Here is an 18,705-nt window from a genome sequence, read left to right on the forward strand (position 1 = left end):
CCTCAATTTGAGGTCGGATTCCAAAACTAATTATATATTCGGGCTCGGAAGTGAATGGGTAAAAGGATTTTGGTCCGAACCTCGGGTTTTGACCAAGCGGGCCCGATGTCGATTTTTTGACTTTTTGGAGGAAAAATTGGAAAATTTAAGTTATGCAATATAATTGATTCCTTTAGCAATATTTGATATTATTGAGTCATTTTTGAATAGATACGGGTGGTTTGGAGATGAATTCCAAAGGAAAAGTTGTGATTGAGAATTAAGTGGCATTCAGAGCGAGGTAAGTGTTGTGTCTAACCCTGACTTGAGGGAATTAGGAACCTTAGTGTGATGACCCAAAATGTCATCTTTAAATTTAATAAGTAATTATGTGTTCTAATACCTCAAAAGCACCATTTATCATTTCTCGACTTGCGTGCGCAGTCCGTACAATTTTTTCCGGAAAGTTTTTATGTGAAAAAGGGATTAAAATGGAAAATAGAGCTTCAAAATTTAAGTGAGTTGACTTTGGTCAACATTTTTAGTAAACGGACCCGGATAAGTGTTTTGATAGTTCCGGTAGCTCCGTATCGTGATTTGGGACTTAGGCGTATGCCCGGAATTTAATTTGGAGGTCCCTAACTCAAGTTATAACCATTTAACGGAACTAGCAATTTAAAGGCTAAATATTCCAAGTTTGACCACGGGGTTGACTTTTTGATATCGGAGCCGGAATCCTATTCTGAAAATTTGAACAGTTCTATTATGTCATTTATGACTTGTGTGCCAAATTTGAAGTCATTCCGGATTCATTTAATATGTTTTGGCACGAGATTTGCAAATTGAAAGTTTAAAACTCAAAGTTCGAATCTGGGTGTGAATTGTAATTTCATTGTTGTTTGACGTGATTTTAGACCCCGAGTCAGTTCGTATTATGTTACGGGACTTGTTGGTATATTCGAGCGGGGTCCCGAGTACCCCGAGAGTAAAATGGATCGAAATCGGAACAAGAATTGGACTTAAGCAAAATCTGAAATTTTGAGTTCAAGTGTAATCGCACCTACGGAATTTTGACCGCAGGTACGAGCTCGCAGAAGCGAGACTTCCATCGCAGATGCGGCCTTCGCAGGTGCGGCCCTTGCGCGCAGATGCGGACGTCGCAGGTGTGACATTTTATCCGCAGATGCGGAACTCACCTGGCAGCCCCTTTTTCGCAGATGCGAGATTTTTCTCGCAGATGCGAGCTCGCATGTGCGAGCCCAGGCACCGCAGATGCAAAAGTACTGGGCAGAATCCATAAAATCGGGTCTTAGCCATTTTTACTCATTTTTGAGTTTTGGGTCTCGGATTTTGGCGATTTCAAGGGGGATTTTCACGACTTTGAACTGAGTAAGTTTTCTTTATCATAAAATGATTATATTTCACAAATCCATGTCAATATTCATCATTTATTTCGGATTTAGATGGAAGAAATTGGATTTTTTGTAAAACTTTCCAAAAACAAAAATTTAAGATTTGAAGGTCCATTTGATATCGGAATTGGACAAATTTGGTATGGTTGAACTCGTATCAGAACGGGTGTTCGAATTTCGTTAATTTTTTTGGGATTTGAGACGTGGGTCCTACTGCCGAATATTTTAATAAATTTTGGATTTTTATCCAGAAAATTTGTAAATTCATATGGAATTAATTCCTATAATTCGTATTGAATATATCGAATTGTTTGTGAATAGATTTGAAGCTTTCGGAGGCAAATTTAAAAGAAAAAGTTGTGGTTCAATAATTGATTGGGATTTTGCAAAGCGAGGTAAGTGTCGGGGTTAACCTTGACTTGAAGGAATAGAACCCTTAAATTGTTTGTTATGTGAATTGCATGTAAACGACGTATAGGCGAGGTAACGAGTGTCTATACGTCATCAAATGTGAGGTGACGAGTACTTATGCGCCGCCAAATTTACCTATTTTTCCATGTTTCTCTGTTTTTTATATATTGTCATTTCCTATGTCAAATTGCTATGTGTTATGCTAGTATTGTTCAATTTATCGTTCTTATCATGTTTACGAATTTTCTAGTGATAATTGAATTTTTATTTTGAAGTTGAGATTGATATTATGGAACCAAATATTGAAGTAACGTTTGTACTTATTATTCTATCTCCCTGTTGTTATTTATGTATTGCATTATGGTAAGGGAGAGTGTTAATGCACGAAGGGTGATGTCGTGCCATATTGTGAGTTTTAATGCATGAAGGGTGATGTCGTGCCATATTGTGAGTATTAATGCATGAAGGGTGATGCAATGTCATATTGTGAGTGTTAATGCACAAAGGGTGATGCCGTGCGAAATTGTGAGCGTTAATGCACGAAGGGTGATGCCGTTCCGTGATATGAGAGTAAAAGCATGAAGGGTGATGTCGTGCCGTTTCTATTAAATTTTATGGTGAGATTGAGAGTAAAAGCACAGAGGGTGATGTCGTGCATTTTTTCTTACTGTATTCACTATTTTTGTTGATTCATGGTATATTGACTACTCCGGTGATCATTCTGTTGTAATTCTTTATCTTGTATTCCCCTCAGTATGTTTCCCCTCCTGACATTTTCTGTTTAGTTCTTCATTCCTGTTATTTGCGTATACACTGTTAAATTGTACAGGTTGATTGTAGGTGCCTTGCCTTAGCCTCATCACTACTTCGTCGAGGTTATGCTCGACACTTACCAGTACATGGGGTCAGTTGTACTGATGTTGCACTCTGCACTTTCTGTGCAGATTTTGATACCGGCTCAGGTTGATCGAGATTTGCTATTGGTATGCTGTCCGGAGACTCAAGGTAGATCTGTCGGCGTTCACAGACCTTGAAGTCCCCGTCTATCTTTTTATGTCCTACTGTTTTCTTTCATTCAGACAGTTGTATTCTTTCAGACTATTACTTGTAGTAAATTCTAGAATGCTCGTGAATTGTGACTCCAGATCCGGGTAGTATTAATTAATATAGTTTTATGATATTCCGCACATATTATTTTTCATTTGAGTTAATTATTGTTATTTATTGAATCGAAATAAGAAAATGGTTTAATGATTCTCTAACGTTGGCTTGCCTAGCAAGTGAAATGTTAGGCACCATCACGGTCCAATCGGTGGAAAATTTCGGGTCGTGACAATTTTACTGTAGTATAGATTTTGTTACCACAATCAATGCATAGGACCTAGGGTTGCTTAGTTTGAAGACAAGTGATGCTGGAGTTCGTTATGTTAGAATTAGTTATACTAGGGTTAGTTATGGTGTAATTAGTTATCTTGGTATTATTTCTTATGACTATTTGGTTGTATTGATCCTAATTGTCAATTTTACTGCTTTAGCCTGGTATAACTTATCATGTGATTACTTTTCCACCCTTTGGTAGGTATAAGTAGAGGTGTTCATGGTTCAGTTTGGGTCGATTTTTTCCTAAAAAGAAACCAAACCAAGTAAGTCAGTTTTTCAAATATTGGAACCAAACCAATTAAGTCGACTTTTTATCGATTCGGTTTTTATCGTTTTTTGTCGATTTTTGATTTTTTTCATTTATTTATCGGTTTTTTCTTAAATATGAAACATACACAACCAAACACATATTCCGGTGACTACATTTTCAACGTAACGCTATCAAACCAATTGCTATTTGAGAAATCTATCATTTACCGAGATATATTGATGATAATTGAGTCAAATAGTGATGAATAATTTAAGTACTCAATTAAAAATTGATTATTTTTAACATGAAATAAATTCTTGTACTTAACAAAAGAAAACTATCAATCAAACTAGAAAGCAAGGAATTAGATTATTATAATAGCAAAGAACTGGACTAAAAATATAAATGACTAATATGTACCATAAAATTTTAGAAACTTTATCTAAAAATATACATATATATATGTATAATAATAAATTTAAATAACTATTTTTATAGTCGGGTTGGTTCAATTTTTTCGGCTATTTTTTGATTAAAATCAAAACCAAACCAAATTTGATCGGTTTTTAAAATTTAAAACCAAAATCAAACCAAACCTAAAAAGTATCGATTTTTTTGGTCGGTGTGGTTCAGTTTTTCGGATATTTATGAACACCCCTAGGTATAAGTTATCCTGGTACTATTTTTAATAGTGAGATAACGTATACCATGATTAATAACTAAATAAGGGACAAAACGGTGCTAAATATTTATCCCATAATTATTTTTGCTTATTCGATATGGCCTTTTGGTACTGTCATTTCTTGTCTATATTTTCATTAATGTGGTGTTTATATTTTCCTGAGCCAAGGGTCTATTGGAAATAACCTCTCTATCCTCATAAGGTAGGGGTAAGATCTACGTACACACAACCCTCCCCAGATCCAAGGTGTGTGATATTACTGGGTATGTTTTTGTTGTTATAGTATTCGACATACCAAACCACTCCTTAATATATGTACTACAACGCGCATTGTTCTATTCCGGTAGGAAGTCAGCAGAATCAAATCAATCCAAATTCCAAAGTATGAAATCCATAAAAATCCACATGTCAACCAGTCATTGATCAACAGCCCATCCACAAAATCTACATAGTGTCACAATCTTTCTAGTCCACCACATATTTTCCTAAAAGAATCTTTATTCTCACTATTATTTTTCATCCACTAGTTCTCCTCTTCAAAGACCAAAATCCAACTTCAAAATCAAGTCAGAAAACAAAGCAAAAACAAAAAAAAGGGAAGAAAGTTAAGAAAAATGGCAGCAAGAATGGCTACTACATCAACTGTTGTAGGGTTGGTCAATTCCTCTCTTTCATCCCCTAAGAGGACATCCCTCAACTCGGGTAATTTAACTCTCTTTGGAGTTATATTAATTTCTTCTCAAATGAAAAAGATTGATTTTAGATTTTTTATTTTATTTTATGGCAATCTTCCACATTATGATAATGGCTTTCTTTCTGTATTTGCTTCCAATATATTGTGCATTTTCAAAGGGTATTTCATGAGTAATACCATTTAGCCAATAACATGTTTGGCCAAACTTATAAATCATCTTATTTTGAAAAGTATTTTTAAAAAAATATTTTTCAAAAAGTACGTTTATTGAGAAATAATTTGTATTTGACTAATTAATTTAAAAAGCACTTTTGAGCTGTAGTTAGCGTTTTGACTAAACTTTTAAAAAGTACAAAAAAATATTTTTGAGGAGAAAACTATTTTTTTCTGCTTCTACTTCTAATCAAAAGTATTTTTTTTCTTTTTAAAAGCTTGTCCAAACACCTTTAACTTTGTTAAAAAAAAAAAAAGGCACAAAAGTACTTTTGGCCAAACAGATTATAACTCATGTATATTTCTTCACATTCCGAATTTTAAGTTAGTGAAAGAAGTATTATTAAACTCTTTAGTTCTTGTGACAATAGGTATGGATTTAATATTAAAGTTATTTTAATTTTTTTAATTTTACATATAGTCTATGTTAATTCTTAGATGGATATGCACCTTTGCCGAATGCTACATCTTATACCTGTAGTAACAGAGGAAAATTTCTGGTTGACTATTTACTTTAGGAATAGCAGTCCTTTTTTATTAGTTATTGTAATAAAATCTTGTTTCCACTTTTTCACTAATTCCATTTTTTTCCCCACAGGCTTCTTAAAATCACAAGTGACAGCAAGAAACCCTCTAAAGATCGCCCAAGCTTCAGGAGGCAAATTTACATGGTAAATTACCAGATAAAGATCTATCTAATTACAGTGGGGTTACCTACCCACCTTATTTTTATTTTTCAGTTTAACTTTTATAGTCATCACAATGTTTTTTTTTTTACGTGATCAAATTACCTAAGCTAACTACTGATTGATGCTCGTAATAAATGGAATTAGTAACCTGTAATCAGTGGCAAAGTTACCTTTGGTGAGATGGGTTCAATTGAACTCCAATTCATAAGAAATTACTATGTGCAAAAAGGGTAAAATCTTGGTTTCGAGTTGGTATACAGATGGACCAACTCTTTGGGTCGTAATATTGAATATGAAAGATTGATAGCGTCTCCTTTTTCTTGAGCTTATTGGCCTCACAACTAGTGGTGTACGCAGAATTTTTCATAAATAGTGTTACAATTTGAAGAAATGAATAAATAAATAAATTGCTATAGTTGTAAGTGGTCATTTATATAATTATCCCCAATATTTTTAGTTTTCTTATATATATCTAGTAAAAAAATTTGATAAAGTGGTATCCCATAACACCGCATAGGACAAGGTATATATGTCCCCGCTTACAGCGAACCTAAGAGCATGAAAGTGTCAACTCCCCAATCCCCCAGGGTGAGGTGAGGGGTGAGCCTTTTGTCTGATTCAATCTCATCTATTGTTGCTTTCGAATCGACTGAAAAAATGAATATTTTTTGTATATATATAATTATGGAAATCTATCGATATGAAAGATATTTCTAATGTAACGGTAATGGTGCTTCAAAAAATATTGTTGAATTCCTCTGCGACAAATTAAATTATTGTATTAACATATCACCTTTGTAAGTTAATTTTTTCTTTTAGTCATAATTCATTTGTAATTTGAAGCTTTGAGAGAGATTGGCTGAGGAGAGATTTGAATGTGATTGGATTTGGTCTAATTGGATGGCTGGCACCTTCAAGCATTCCAGCAATTAATGGCAAAAGTTTAAGTGGTCTCTTTTTTGAGAGTATTGGCACTGAGCTCTCTCATTTCCCCACTGGCCCTGGTGTCACTTCTCAATTCTGGTAATTCCATCATAATTACTCTTTCAATTTTATGTCCTCTTAACCCTTCGGGGTTGCCAGTTGGTTTGGAGGGCGGTCATCCGTATGTCATCCATATGGGATCGATTCCCCCCTAAATGCCTTCTGGGTTGAGCATGTCGCACATGGCTTGCTTAGTGCGGTTTATTTTCCATGTGTGGTTTGCATGCTGTTACATAGGGGAAGGTTTACTCGGTGCGCACAAAGCACTCACCCGAAGGGCAAAGGCTATGACAGAGATTGTAGCGGCTGCGGGTTTTTCCTCTTACCCAAAAAAAAAGAAAATTTATGCCCTCCGATCATTTTATGTGATGCATTTTGACCGGTATGAAGCTTGAGGAAAAAAATAAATTAAAATCTATTATCTAAAATGAATCATCTATATTTTTATTATAAATTATTTCATTAAGAAAAAAATAAAAATAAAAGTTAATTTTTTTTTAAATAAGAAAATGTATTATTTTTTCGAGACAGATTAAAACGCAAAATCGCATCACATAAATTAAGACAGATGAAGCAATTTACTACTAGGGTAATACAATATTTACAGAAAAAGATTTCACAAATCATATAGTCAAATGGTATCAGAATGAGAGAAAAAAATCAATTATAAAAAAAGCTTTTAATTTTGTGGTATCGGTAAAAGTCTCATATAAATTAGCTGTTGATTCAATTCTCTAGCCCTTTCTTCGTTTTCCTTCTCTGATCCACCCTATCTTATAGGAAAAAACATGTAAAACATAAAATAAAATTCCGATGCTTATATTTTTTATTAGAAACCTAATAAGTTATGGAGTATGAATATTAGTGCATTTTTTCCTATTTTTGCAAAAAAAAAACATGAAGATCATTAAGTCACTTATATCAATGTTTTGATCGTGTTGCATTTTTTTGGCGGACGCTTTCAGAGGCGGATCCAAGATTTTTGATTTATGGGTTCCTACAAAAATCTCGAGTTAATATACAATACTAACTGGATGAACAGACTGAGTTTCAAGCTAAATATTCTTATACATTTAATGAATTTTTCAATACAAATACAGATTCTAGACAAAAGCTACTCATAGCTATTGAACTGAATCCGCCCCTGGACACTTATCCATTTTACCGGAGCGATCAGAGAAGAATGATTAGGCTCATATTCTATTCTTCCTAATAATGTCTATAGACGAAGTATTTCGTCTCAGATCAATCCTTAGCTTTCTATAATTTAGATATTTGCATTATTGGCTTAATTACAGGCTATGGATGGTCTGTTGGCACTTGGGTTTGTTCCTATGCCTCACTTTTGGGCAAATTGGATTCAAAGGAAGGACTGAGAAATACTTTTAAATGGAATGTTTTCTGATAATTTGTGTATAATGAAGAATCTTTCAATGTGTTATCTATCTTTCTTTCTCAATCTTCAGAATATTATGGGAGACAAACCCCTTCTACCTTTTCATACTTTTATTTACGGTTTTCTTTTATTATTACGAGTGATATAGGATATAAATAGACTAAGCAGAAAAAGCAACGAAAAACAGTAAATGAGATGAATAAAGCATTTGAATTGTGGATTCTAAAAAAGTCGACAACTACGAGAAAGGACACAAGGTACATTGAAGATAAATCGTAATTCGTATATAATGCCGTAGTCAAGAACATTTCAAGAGATTTGGTGGCCTAAAGTTTTCCCGTAAAATTCATAAAATAATGAGATATAAAGAAGCATGCATGAATTTGGTCTATGATTAGACGCATGTTACCATTTTGATCTATGTCAAAAAATGTTAAGACACTAAAAAGAAAAAAATTACTTTTTGATGTCTGAATCTATTAAATATGACAATAAATAAATAAATACGCAAATTGAGTTGAAACTAGAAAGTGAAATTCTCAAAAACATAAATAAAAATAAGTAGAAGAAAAGTAAGAATTGACGAGGAAGGTAAAATATATTACATCATTTTATCTAATGAGTGGAAAAAATTATCGTCATTTACTCACTAAACCATACGACCTCAACCAAATTTTAATAATGTTAAAATTTGATGATTTTTAGAGTAGATTTATCTTCCATTATTAAACTAGAACGATATTTTAGAGTAGATTCATGTATAATTTTTTTTTTATGATGATGGTGTCCTTATCGGTTCGCGTACTCCTTGATATTTCATTAGTTACCTTCTAATATATAGTTACCTCCTAAAGACTTTGACACATAAAAAAAAATACATAATTTTATTTGTATTTATTAAATTTGAACATGAGACCTGGTGCCATCTATTTTATTGACCAACTACACCCTTAAATGCAATTAACTCAAAATTGACCAAAATTAATACTAAATTTTCTATATTTGACAGCGTTTAAATTTAAAAGAAAAAATCATCGTATAGAAATACATTACAGTAACATTTTATAGTAGATCAAATTGCACACTAATTTAGAAAGTGCACTACCCACTTGCTTTATTATTCTCTCTTCTCTTCTCCCCCGCCCTTTTACATTCTATATATTTGGCAACTCCACTTCTTTTAAAACCAATTCTTCCTACAAAATACGCTCCACACAAAAACAAATCTCATCTCTATTAAATCTTGATTCTTGCTGCAAAACCCAGAATTTATTTTCGTTTTTGTGACAACCCATTTGTGAATCTTCGTGAATTTTCAATCATGGTTGTTGATGAAGCAGATCCGGATCCGAAAATGATAAAGATCCGAGAAGTATGGGCTAATAATCTTAAATCCGAATTCGCACTCATTTCAACTGTGATTGATCAGTACCCTTTTGTATCTATGGACACAGAATTCCCCGGTGTTATCTACAAGCACAGTCCCCGGAAACACGCGCCGCTGTCGACGGCGGACAAATATACACTGTTGAAATGGAACGTCGATGCTTTGAATATTATTCAACTTGGCATTACGCTTTCTGATTCTTCCGGAAACTTGCCAGATTTGGGCTCCGGCGACCACCGGTACATATGGCAATTCAATTTCTCCGACTTTGATGTGGCGCGTGATAACCACGCGCCAAACTCGATCGAGCTCCTCCTCCTGCAGGGAATAAATTTTGAAATGAACCGGGTTTTTGGGATTGACTCGGCGATTTTTGCCGAGTTGATGATGTCCTCAGGCCTGGTTTGCAATGACTGGGTGAGTTGGGTGACTTTTCACAGCGCGTACGATTTCGGGTACTTGGTAAAAATCCTCACGCGCCAGAAATTGCCCTGTGGGTTAAATGACTTTTTGGGAATTCTCAGGGTGTTTTTTGGAAATAAATTTTATGATGTGAAGCATTTGATGAGTTTCTGTGGACATCACGGTGGTTTAAACCGGGTGGCGAAGGATTTGGACGTGAACCGGGCGGTCGGGAAGAGTCACCAGGCCGGTTCAGATAGTTTGCTGACGTGGCATGTTTTTCATAAAATAAGGGATAATTATTTTTTAAAAGGTGGACTGGAGAAATATGCTGGCGTCTTGTATGGATTCGAAGTGTAATTAAGGATCACTAATTTGTGTTTAAGTGTTAGTAAATATAACTAATTTAATTAATTCTTTGTGGTGGAAAAGTTTGATCTCTCTGAATGAAGTGGCTGGAAAAGTTAATTAGAGATAAAAAGTCTGATTTTGGAGATACTTTTGCTTAATTACATTGACTAAATTTCATTGAATTAATTTTAATAATATAGACTATTCGTGTAATTGATCTGCATGTAATAGGTGGCATGCTTTTTTTCAGGTGAGTAGTTGTATTCGAATAAAGGATGAGGATTGTGGAGAATGCCAACGAGCATAAAATTTGCCTATTGTTCGTCATAATACAGATATCGTTGCAATAATATAAAATTTTATTTACAATATCAGCATGTATAAATTAAATTGTTATGTAGTAGATGAAATCAGCAAAATAAAACTCATAATACTAATATACTATATAGAATCATACAGATTTGTAATTCTTATCCACTTCCACACCAACAAAAAGGCCCAGCATTAACATCATTATTGTATTGTTTCATAATATCCAAAAACTTCTAATCAAACACTTCAGGAGATACAATTTTATTCCACGGTTCAGGAAATTATTAACAATTTTACTGGGTTGTTGTTTTTGTTGATATTTGATCAAAGGATTGCATTAGAATAAAGTATCAATAGTGATTACTATTGTAGCAACAACAATAATAACAACCCAGTAAAATTTCACTAATGGGGTCTGAGGAGGGTAGTGTATACGCAGACCTTACCCTTACCCCAAAGAAGTAGAGAGGCTATTTTCCGAAAGACCCTCGGCTCAAGAAAACAAAAAGACAAAACGACAAGAGGAGACAACATTAGTATCACCACAACAATCATAGAAAAAATAGGAACACCATGAAATGCAGAAGAAAGATGCAAAGCAAAAACGATAGTTAGTAAATAGGACATGCACTGAAAAGCAAAGTAGTAAAACATAACATTGTCACTAGCTACCCTAGACAAAAACCCTACGTGGCCAGTCCCACAATGGTACGAAGTAAGTCAAGACTCAACTACATCCTAACCTACAACTCTAATACTCGACCTCCACATCTTCCTATCAAGTGTCATGTCATCGGAAATCTGAAGCCTCGCCATATCCTGTGTGATCACCTCTCCCCAATACTTCTTAGGCCGCCCTCTACCTCTTCTCGTGCCCTCCATAACCAGCCGCTCATACCTCCGTACCGGAGCATCTAGGCTTCTCCTTTGAACATGTCTGAACCATCTAAGCCTCGCTTCCCGCATCTTGTCATCAATGGGAGCCACGTGCACCTTCTCCCGAATGACATCATTCCTAATCTTATCTATCCTAGTGTGCCCGCACATCTACCTCAACATCCTCATTTCTGCTACTTTCATCTTCTGGATATGTGAGTTCTTAACGGGCCAACACTCAGCCCCATACAACATGACTGGTCTAACCACCGCTTTATAGAACTTACCTTTGAGTATTGGTGGCACTCTCTTGTCACACAGGACTCTAGATGCTAACCTCCACTTCATCCATCCTACCCCAATACGGTGTGTGACATCCTCATCGATCTCCCCTCCCCCCTGGATAACTGAACCAAGGTACTTGAAGCTGCTTCTACTCGGGATGACCTGTGATTCAAGCCTCACATCCATGCCCACTTCCCCTGGCTCAATGCTGAATTTACACTCCAGGAATTCCGTCTTCGTCCTGCTCAACTTGAAACCCTTAGACTCAAGAGCCTGTCTCCAAATCTCTAGCCTCATCGGCAAATAGCATGCACTATGGCACCTCCCCTTGAATATGGTGTGTTAACGCGTCGATCACGAGGGTGAATAAGAACGGACTGAGCGCAGAACCTTGGTGTAACCCCATTACAACCGGAAACTGCTCAGAGTCGCCTCCTACTGTCCTAACCCGAGTCTTAGCCCCATCATACATGTCCTTAATCGCCATAATGTAGGGAACCGATACACCTTTTGCCTCCAAGCATCTCCAGAGAACTTTTCTAGGAATCTTGTCATACGCTTTCTCTAGGTCAATAAAGACCATGTGCAGATCCTTCTTCCTCTCTCTGTACAGTTCCACCAACCTCCTAACAAGGTGTATAGCTTCTGTAGTCGAACGACCCGGCATGAACCCGAACTGGTTGTCGGATACAGACACTGTCATCCTCATCCTCGCTTCAACCACCCGCTCCCACACTTTCACGGTATGACTCAGTAATTTGATACCCCTATAATTGTTACAACTCTGGATATCACCTTTGTTCTTATATAATGGGACCACCGTACTCCACCTCGACTCATCCGGTATCATCTTCGCCTTAAAAATAATATTAAACAACCCAGTCAACCACTCCAAACCTGCTCTCCCCACACACTTCCAAAATTCCACCGGAATCTCGTCTGACCCGGTCGCTCTACCCCTTCTCATCTTACGCATAGCTCCCATGACCTCATCAACCTCGATACGCCTACAGTACCCAAAGTCACGGTGACTCTCGGAATGCTCCAATTCGCCTAGCACAATATCCTGATCCCCTTCTTCATTCAGAAGTTTATAAAAGTAAGTCTGCCATCTCCTCTTAATCTGGGCATCTTCCATTAATACTCTACCATCTTCATCCTTGATGCATCTCACTTGGTCCAAATCCCGAGCCTTCCTCTCTCTCAACTTGGCCAGCCGGAATAACTTCTTCTCCCCGCCTTTTCCCCCAGTTCCTCGTACATACGACCATATGCAGCAGTCTTAGCTTCTGTGACCGCCAGCTTAGCCTCCTTCCTAGCTGTCTTATACCTCTCCATGCATGCTCGCCTCTCCTCCCCATCTATGCTCCCCACTAACTTCAGGTATGCCACCTTCTTAGCTTCCACTTTACCTTGAACCACTTCATTCTACCACCAATCTCCTTTGTGCCCACCAGAGACGCCCGTCGAGACTCCTAACACCTCTCTCGCAACCTCCCTAATACAGTCTGTTGTCGCTGACCACATAGTGCTCGCGTCACCGCTGCTCCTCCAAGCTCCTATAGCCGACAACCGCCCTTCCAACTCTTGGGCTTTATCTTTAGTTAAGGCTCCCCACCTGATTCTCGGACTTCCTCGAGTAGACCTTTTCCTCCTCTTTAACATAATACCAACGTCCATCACCAAGAGCCTATGTTGCGTCGCGAGTATCTCACCCGGAATCACCTTGCAATCCTTGCACATTCCTCTGTCACCTCTCCTGAGGAGAAGATAGTCAATCTGAGTCTTCGCCACCGCATTTTGAAAAGTAACCAAATGCCTCTCCCTCTTTGGAAAGCTAGAGTTCACAATCGCCAACCCAAAAGCCTTAGTGAAGTCCAACAATGATGTACCTCCTCCGTTCCTCTCCCCAAAACCGAAGCCTCCATGTACCTCGCCATAACCACCTGCAGTAGACCCAATATGCCCATTGAAATCCCCTCTTATGAATAGCTTCTCAGTAGGCGGAACCTGATGCACAATCTCATCTAACCCCTCCCAGAAGCGTCGTTTAACCTCCTCATCTAGGCCCACATGCGGCGCATAGGCGCTAACGACATTTAGGGTGCACTCTCCAACCACCAACTTAATAATCATCAATCTATCATTCACTCGTCTAACCTCGACCACAGACTCTCTGAGTTCCCTATCCACCAAGATGCCCACTCCGTTCTTACCTTTATGGACTCCTGAGTATCAAAGTTTATACCCGTCCGCGTCCTTCGCCCTCGACCCTACCCACCTAGTCTCTTGGACACACGCTATATTGACCCTCCTCTTCTGGAGGATCTTCGCCAACTCTATAGACTTACCCGTCAATGTACCTACGTTCCATGACCCAATTCTCAACCTACAGACACCCTTGTTCCCTTTACCTCCCTTGCCTCCCGCCCCACCCCCGTTCCCCCCGAGGACATGACCTCACTCGACCATCCCAGACCACAGCCACTATACCTACGGCAGAGTAAGGGGAATCACTAACATGCACAATATAACAGACCAAACCAGAAGAAGATAAGTTGCAACTACATGCATACTAATACGGTGAATAAACTAATACGAACTAAGTTAACAACAATTTAACTAACACAACAAAGGAAAATTGAAAAAGGGAGGTACCAACTCATACGAGTCCAATATTAACAAATAGTAAATTTTAAGCAAGAACAATAGAACCTGAAGTCACAACGAGTGCTGAGAAAGGTGTTGTCCACAACAGCTATGTTTTGGAAGTTCCCGCCCGCTTCGTCCGAAACTCGCTGGAAAATAATCGCCGCTGCCGCCGCCGCTAGGCTAGGTCAGTGCGCTAGAAAATAGGGGGACGGGGTGGAAGAGACGAGGTATAGGGGAGAGAAAGAGGGAGAACAAGAAAAGGGAAAGGGAAATAAAAAGGGGGAGGGGGGGGGGGCAAAAAGAGAGACAAGAAAATAAGAAAGAAAGGGAGGGGAGAAAGGGAAGTAACGGGAAGAAGGAGAAAGCAGGAGAGAGAAAGAGAGAAAAGAAGACAAGGGGTGGGGTGGGGGTCGGAGGTCCGATGATTTAGAGAGAAAGAGATGTGTGAATATAGAAAGAGAAAGCAGCAGAGTGAGTGTGTGTTTCCCGAAATTCCATATATAATAAGTGAGAGTTGATTGTATTTTCCGTGATTACTATTATAGCATTACAAACAATTTGCTAAGTATCACATTTCGTTCAAGCTTAAAGTTGTGCAGCCTATGCACGGCCCAAGGCGGACCTACCGTTTGGATTGGGGTCACGGCCCCCAATAACCTTGGAAAAAATATATGTATATATATCTTAAATAATATATAATATATTTTTTATTGACACTTCAAGATTCAAATTTTAGGTAGCTTCATTAATCGATTTGGGTGACACAACTTAATTTTTAGTGCATTGACTGAGTTCGAATCTAACTCTAGTATTTGATTAAATTTTTATTCGACAGTGGTGCCCCGCCTATATGTAATATGCCCCTCCAAACCTTACCGATTTTCATTTTTTCTTATTCAGGTTCTTCTTTCAATTTCAGCAATGTATACGCAAGGAACATCGAAAATAAAAAAATAACGTGCTCAAAAGCATATAAACTGAAACGTCAGAGAAAGCTGGTGAAAGTAAATATGCGGAGTTGAAAAAGCAATTGGTAGAAACATGACAAAATAAAGAGGGGGAAATATTGATACCTAAAGTGATATTAGGAAGTGAGGTGCTCCGACCTTTATAAAACGGCACACAGCCCGGCTAACAATCAAGTCAGAATCAAAGGCTCATCCCCGATAATCCCAAATAATGTTCCAGAGCTCGAAGATTTCATATTCAAACATTCCAATATACATGTTTTAAAGTAAATACAAGAGTTCTAGTTGTACACTGTTCAAGTACTTGTTGATCCGAACTCGATATGCTTAATGCGGAATATTGATGTATAAGTTAAAATACATTAAAATTTAAACAAATATTAAATAACCTCATAATTTTAAAATCACAATAAATGGTTAAGGGTCGAACTCAACAAATTTAAATAAAAGATTTGGCCTAAACTCATACTTAGTCAACTAAGATTTTTAAATCAGTTACAATTTACCTCCTCCCCCTCTTGTACTTTCAATTGGTATTAGATCAAGGCTCACGAATTTTGCTTAACAACAAGTAGATTTTGCATCCACTGAAAATGACTACATAAAAATATTTATTTTGAATGACGGATTAATTCTTTATATATATAACCATCGTTATTTGTTTAAAGGGAAGTTTTACCTCCCAATATTTTCTAGTAACAACCCTCGTTATCAACTCAAAATTTAGAAGAATTCTGCTGTCTTGTAGTTGAAATGCATGTTAAATAGAACATATATCTTAAAATAATATGTTTCTTGTAAGAATTTGGCCGTTGTTTTAAAATGAAAAAGATTATGACCCCTCCCCCCTCCCCCCCAAAAAAAAGAAAAAAAGAAAAGAAAGAAGAAATCTCCCCCCTGTTTTTTTTTTTCCAAAAGGCTGCGTTAAGCGAATGACTTGATAGTTACGTAGGCATGATGAACATGAATGTCGGGCCCCAATGTGGAGTCTCGGGTTCGATTTCCTGAATATGGAGTCGCCTTTGTTAGAAAACGTTTTATCCCATAATGTGGAATTTTCCTGCGCGAATCCGGATTTAATCGACTCCCAATGTGGATACCGGACAACGGGTGGGAAACCAAGAAAAAAATAATAATATGAATGTCAAAAACCACTGCAAAATTCAGTGGGAACATAAAATGTTGCAAATGTACCACATAAACATAACATGTACATAAACGAAAAATAAACTTTTATAGCACTCAAAACGTATAACGTGTATATAAAAAGAAAATCTTTTTTAAAGTCCCAAATTAAAATATATAAAAAGGGATATCAACTACTAACTGTTGTTTCATAAAATCAATGTTTTTTTCTCCTCCTACATCTTTTCATAAACCTTGTGATAAATCCTTTTAAAATAATGTTCACAGTATAAACTTTCAATTAGCATAAATATCCAAGAAAGCTTGAATAATAATCTCACGATAAGAAGGCGAATTCAGATGTAGAAAACAATTCAATAGCTCCTTTAAATCTTCAGGTGAGTAAATTTCCATCTCAAAGATCATCTGGAGCATGGATTTCTTGAAATCTTGAAATGGATCACTGGAATCCTTGACCACCGCGACGCATCCATGAATTTCCGGGCAGGAGTTGACTCTAAATTTTGAATTCGCCTGTGACAACGTTGAAAAATTGATTTCATCACTTTGATCAAAACTAGACGGAGATAATGAGTCTATGTTAGTAGAGAAGGTGTTGGAAGATTGATTATCTTGAAATGAATCATATAAATTCTTGATGACAGCAACGCCACAAATTTCTGAACATGAACTGACTTTAGATTCTGAATTCGCTTCTGACGGTAACAAATTGGTATCATTATTTTGATTAGAAATAGGTAGAGATAACGAATCAATGTTAGTGGAGAAGGTGGTGGAAGTGTGATTATCTTGAAATGGATCATCCGAGTTTCTGGCGATAACAATACTACCACGAATTTCTGGGGATATGCTGACTCTAGATTCTGAATTCGCTTCTGACTGTGACAAATTGGTATCATTGTTCTGATTAGAAATAGGTGGAGATAATGAATCTATGTTAGTAGAGAAGGTGGTGAAAGTGAAATTATCTTGAAATAGATCATTTGAGTTCGTGACAACAGCAACACCACCATGAATTTCTGGGAATGGGCTGACTCTAGATTCTGAATCGGCTTCTAACGATAATAAATTGGTATAATCATTTTGATTTGAACTAGAGAGGGATAATGAATCTATGTTGATGGAAAATGTGATGGAAGTGTGATCATCTTCATCAAGATCATTATCATTGATTTCCCCAAAACTTGAAGAAGTGTGACAAATGCTAGGTGATTGATTTGTGTGAATAGGAATTTTGGGTTTTGGCTTTGGAATTGGTTCTAATATATCTACTGAATTTGGCTTACTACAACCACTACAACCAGCTCCATTAGAAATGAATAATTTCCCAAAATTCCATTTTTTCTTGCTCTTTGAAGACATTATAGAGGTAGAAGGAAGAAAAAGAAAGAAAAGAAGATCTGCAAATATGTGAGTAATTTAAAAGGTTATATAAGGTTTTGGATAGTTGTATTTTTCATAGGTTCCGTGTTTTTTGAGTTTAATTAAATTTGGAAACAAATGGAATTTTGTTTTCTTTTTTCTTGTCTCTTTCATTTAGGGGCTTATCTTTCGGAAAAAGGTAGTTGGGTGTGAGGAAAAATATAAAATAGGGAAAGTTTGTTGAAAAAAACAAAAAGAATTTTATAAGGTTTAATTTTCTTTCGGGAAAAAGGATATTTATTGACAAAATTGAGGTAAAACTATGTAGTTAATTATAGGTACGTAAAAATACAGTCAAATCACTCTATAACAACATCTTTATATAACAGTCATTCACTATAAAAGCTAAGTTTCCATCGAAATCGATTTTTAAGTTATATTTTACCTTCATATAACAGCATTTTACCTATAACAATAATATTCACATTATATAGTAGAACGTTCTTTGTAAAATTACCTCTCTATAATAACTATGTAGTATCTCTAAGATTACTAATAATTCTAAAAATCTACACAAAATCTTTCCATTGAGCAAAGTTTTCATCTTGCCTAGTGGTGTTTACATCTCTTATTTGATTTGAGAGCGATTATAAAGTGAGCAGGTTACCTAGTGTGCACCCGAAGGGTAGTGGCTGCGAGTTTCCTTGGAAATTTTTCAAAAAACAAGTTTTCATCTTCCATAATACATAAGATTTGAAGATCTTCACATGATATGTTTTTCATTGGACAAATGCCAAAAAATATTCAGATAGAAGATTCAACTATTAAGCTCTTAGATTGCATTAGGGGAAAGGCGTCGGATACCCTTCTGCCG

At 36.6% G+C, this 18,705-nt stretch overlaps 3 protein-coding genes across 4 annotated transcripts; 2 read left to right on the top strand and 1 right to left on the bottom strand.

The window, feature by feature from the left end:
- Positions 1-4,594: 4,594 nt before the first annotated feature.
- On the top strand, positions 4,595-8,178 carry LOC107764264 (photosystem I subunit O). 2 transcript variants are annotated; one of them, XM_075239497.1, is made up of 4 exons: positions 4,595-4,816; positions 5,620-5,692; positions 6,554-6,733; positions 6,932-8,178. In XM_075239497.1, the coding sequence occupies exons 1-4, from the start codon at positions 4,729-4,731 to the stop codon at positions 7,071-7,073; spliced, it is 483 nt and encodes a 160-aa protein (XP_075095598.1). In that variant the 5' UTR covers positions 4,595-4,728; the 3' UTR covers positions 7,074-8,178. The 2 variants fall into 2 exon arrangements, with proteins under 2 accessions (XP_075095598.1, XP_016438304.1); XM_016582818.2 differs by having other exon boundaries at positions 7,993-8,178.
- Positions 8,179-9,259: 1,081 nt separating this feature from the next.
- On the top strand, positions 9,260-10,412 carry LOC107764263 (putative CCR4-associated factor 1 homolog 9). Its single transcript, XM_016582817.2, has one exon. The coding sequence runs from the start codon at positions 9,412-9,414 to the stop codon at positions 10,237-10,239; it is 828 nt and encodes a 275-aa protein (XP_016438303.1). The 5' UTR covers positions 9,260-9,411; the 3' UTR covers positions 10,240-10,412.
- A 6,170-nt stretch (positions 10,413-16,582) lies between these two features.
- LOC142173799 (uncharacterized) lies at positions 16,583-17,849 on the bottom strand. Its single transcript, XM_075239449.1, has one exon. It carries the CDS (start codon positions 17,829-17,831, stop codon positions 16,746-16,748), a length of 1,086 nt encoding a protein of 361 aa, XP_075095550.1. The 5' UTR covers positions 17,832-17,849; the 3' UTR covers positions 16,583-16,745.
- Positions 17,850-18,705: the final 856 nt, after the last annotated feature.

This window comes from Nicotiana tabacum, chromosome 19 (genome assembly GCF_000715075.1).
Source record: "Nicotiana tabacum cultivar K326 chromosome 19, ASM71507v2, whole genome shotgun sequence".
In the NCBI taxonomy this organism is placed as follows: domain Eukaryota; kingdom Viridiplantae; phylum Streptophyta; class Magnoliopsida; order Solanales; family Solanaceae; genus Nicotiana; species Nicotiana tabacum.

Excerpts from the sequence above, each read along its gene's own strand:
- LOC107764263 (XM_016582817.2), top strand. The coding sequence starts at position 9,412 with ATGGTTGTTGATGAAGCAGATCCGGATCCGAAAATGATAAAGATCCGA.
- LOC142173799 (XM_075239449.1), bottom strand. The coding sequence starts at position 17,831 with ATGTCTTCAAAGAGCAAGAAAAAATGGAATTTTGGGAAATTATTCATT.
- LOC107764264 (XM_075239497.1), top strand. The coding sequence starts at position 4,729 with ATGGCAGCAAGAATGGCTACTACATCAACTGTTGTAGGGTTGGTCAAT. Across the intron at positions 4,817-5,619 it reads GAGGACATCCCTCAACTCGG|GCTTCTTAAAATCACAAGTG; the intron begins GTAATTTAACTC and ends TTTTCCCCACAG. Across the intron at positions 6,734-6,931 it reads GGTGTCACTTCTCAATTCTG|GGGAAGGTTTACTCGGTGCG; the intron begins GTAATTCCATCA and ends GCTGTTACATAG.